Genomic DNA, 2,186 nt, shown 5'->3' on the forward strand with positions numbered 1-2,186 from the left:
AGAGGTCTTGTGCAGCAGATTTGCCTAATGCAATATTTTGTTTGATTTCTTGACTGGTTCTTTCATGAGTGTTGATTATGGATCCAAGCAAAATGAAGTATTTTCTCCATTTATCATGATGTTATTTATCGGTTCAGTTGTGATGATTTTTGTTTTCTTTACATTGAGATACAACCCATACTGAAGCCTGTGGTCTTTGATCTTCATCAGTAAGTATTTTAAGTGGTCTTCACTTTTCAGCAAGCAAGGTTGTATCATCTGCATGTCACAGGTTGTTAATGAGTCTTTCTCTAACCTTGTTGCCACATTTTTCTGCATATATTTCATCTTCTTGAATTATTTGCTCAGTGTACAGGTTGAATAAGTATGGTGAAAAAATACAACCTTGGTACGTACCTTTCCTAATATAAACCAGTCAGTGTTCCCTTTTCCTGTTGGAACAACAACCTCTAATGAACATTTGGGAAAAAGTGATGAGTGAAAAACTGGAACTGCTTGCTGCGTTTATTAGAATCTTCCATTTGAAATTGATATTAAAATATTTTATTAGATAAATGTTTTAAACTGAGTTTTAGAAATAAGGTAAAATTAGATCTGTGTCCTTGACTTAGTAGGTTTAAGACTAGGTGATATACGATTGTGTCCTTAGTTTTAGTAATTTTCTTTTCTAAATCAACTAATGCTAAAACAGTTGCATTTTTGGTACAGAAAGAGTTTACCTCATTGACGAGAGATACAGATATACATTGTCTTTCTTCTACTGACATTGTGGCCAGGCATAGACGGGTTACCAGGAATCTAATAGCTATATGTGTGTGACTGTTGTAGTAGCTTGCAAAAGAGAATACAAAGAAAACACCCAGCTAAGTAAATAAGACTTTAATTTTTAATGTGTACTTGAGAATGATGAGGCAAAATTTTTTTTAACTTAGAAAATTTACTACCATAATTAATTGCTTGAGAATTGAAATTTGCAATTTCTAGAGGGTTTTATAGCTTGTTTTTAATTTATGTATTCTACAATGTTTAGTACTGTAAATATTAATTATTTATGTGTATAACAGGCAACTCAGAGTTATGTTGACGAATGTCCTATGGACGGATTTAGGACGAAAATTCAGAAAGACCCTACCTAGAAACGATGCTAATTTCTGTGATGCCAACAAGGTGTACTCAGACTCATTGCCTTCGACATCTGTTGACAACCTAGAGACATGTCAAAAATTAGAACCTCTTCACCAAAGCCTTAATTTATCTGAAAGGTATGTTGTTCAGTATTGATTTTGTTCAACTTACCACATTTGAAATAATCAAATCCAATACTCTCAAAAATAAGATTGTTGGAAATAATTCATAAGAATATCTGCATATATAGGTGTGACCCCATTCTAAGCAATATTAAAGTTGAAAGTATCAATTGATGTAGTTAGGTGATGGTTTTGTACTTTATTAAATAGATTGACATGGAATTATGTTTGAAAGCAAGTATCTTTAGTGTATTTAATTTATTTACATTATAATAATTTGAATCATGTACTAATCTTATTAGGAATTAAAATGAAAGTATATATATACACACACACACACACACACTAGTTTCTCCATTTCTAACATTTATTTAAAAGGTCTAATCTGGGTTCTAGTTAACTTTGACTTCATGAGTTTTCTTGCATTTTACATGCATTAAAAAAAAAAAGAGAGAGATAATGTTGAAATACTGCCCTAATATTTTAGTAGTAAATTTTTAGTTTCATTTTAAAAGCAAACAAAGTCGATTTAGGCCTATATTAAACTAAACAAAACAAAAGATTTGTATGTGGAATTTGGGGATGAAAACCAGAATTAGCTCTATAAATATGTGATCTGTAACAAAAGTTTTCACTGAGTATATTTACATTTACGTAAAATAATAGATCTTTTTGTTTTTGAGTGTGGAGGAAGTATTTTGCTTTCATTTAGAATAATCTGCCATAACATAGACCTTTGGTTATTAGTTTATAATTTGAGTGACATAATATAGCTGCTTTAAGCCAAGGCATATTATAAACTGTTACCTTTCAACAGTTTTTTTTTGTTTTTTTTAATGCTTTATTGTGAATTATGTGATAGTTTACATGGGAGAACATTAGCTTTACATTCATCCTATCATATATTGTTTCACGATCATCAGCACACAGCCCTTCTCC

General features: G+C 30.8%; 1 protein-coding gene across 1 annotated transcript; it reads left to right on the forward strand.

Moving 5' to 3' along the window:
• Positions 1-1,064: 1,064 nt before the first annotated feature.
• On the forward strand, positions 1,065-1,262 carry LOC102833778 (sentrin-specific protease 7-like; the record flags this gene model as incomplete). Its single annotated transcript, XM_006878056.1, has 1 exon — positions 1,065-1,262. A coding segment is annotated over one exon (198 nt), but the record flags the coding sequence as incomplete, so codon positions are not given.
• Positions 1,263-2,186: the final 924 nt, after the last annotated feature.

Source organism: Chrysochloris asiatica, unplaced genomic scaffold, assembly GCF_000296735.1.
Source record: "Chrysochloris asiatica unplaced genomic scaffold, ChrAsi1.0 scaffold01942, whole genome shotgun sequence".
In the NCBI taxonomy this organism is placed as follows: domain Eukaryota; kingdom Metazoa; phylum Chordata; class Mammalia; order Afrosoricida; family Chrysochloridae; genus Chrysochloris; species Chrysochloris asiatica.